The sequence below is a fragment of the Geospiza fortis genome, unplaced genomic scaffold, assembly GCF_000277835.1.
Source record: "Geospiza fortis unplaced genomic scaffold, GeoFor_1.0 scaffold95, whole genome shotgun sequence".
NCBI classification, from domain to species: Eukaryota; Metazoa; Chordata; class Aves; order Passeriformes; family Thraupidae; genus Geospiza; species Geospiza fortis.
This window is the reverse complement of record NW_005054333.1, coordinates 5,417,248-5,417,610: the sequence shown is the minus strand read 5'-3', so window position 1 is coordinate 5,417,610 and position 363 is coordinate 5,417,248. Positions and strand designations below refer to the sequence as shown.

The window sequence follows — 363 nt, the reverse complement described above, 5'->3', positions numbered from 1 at the left end:
CGCCCGCCTGCCAGCGGCTTGCGGGAGGTGCCCGGGAGCGATCCCCGCGCCGCTCTGCCGGCACCGGGACCGGCACCGGGACCGGCACCTCTCCCCCGTGCCCGGCCGCCGCCGCCCCCCCGCCAGGCTCGCTCCTTACCCGTCTCTTTGTCCTGGGCGGCTTCCAGGTGCAGGTCGCTGAAGAGATGCTCCAAAATCTTCTCCGGCGTCCCCGACACCACCACGTATCTGTCGGAAAGCAGAGAGTCCCCGGAGTCATCCTCGGTGGAGGACTGCGAGCGGCTGCTCCACTCATCCTCCTCGTCCTCCTCGTCGATGTACTTGAAGTAAGGCACGTCGAAGGTGGGCAGCGGCCGCTCCCCG

General features: G+C 69.7%; 1 protein-coding gene across 1 annotated transcript in view; it reads right to left on the bottom strand.

Annotated features, from left to right (window-relative positions):
- The window catches only part of RAPGEF5 (Rap guanine nucleotide exchange factor 5), a 155,605-nt gene that overhangs the window by 63,778 nt on the left and 91,464 nt on the right, over positions 1 to 363 (bottom strand). Inside the window, exon 11 of the mRNA XM_031057634.1 lies at positions 140 to 356. Coding sequence (XP_030913494.1) covers positions 140 to 356 — 217 coding nt within the window. The remainder of the gene's footprint in view (positions 1 to 139; positions 357 to 363) is intronic.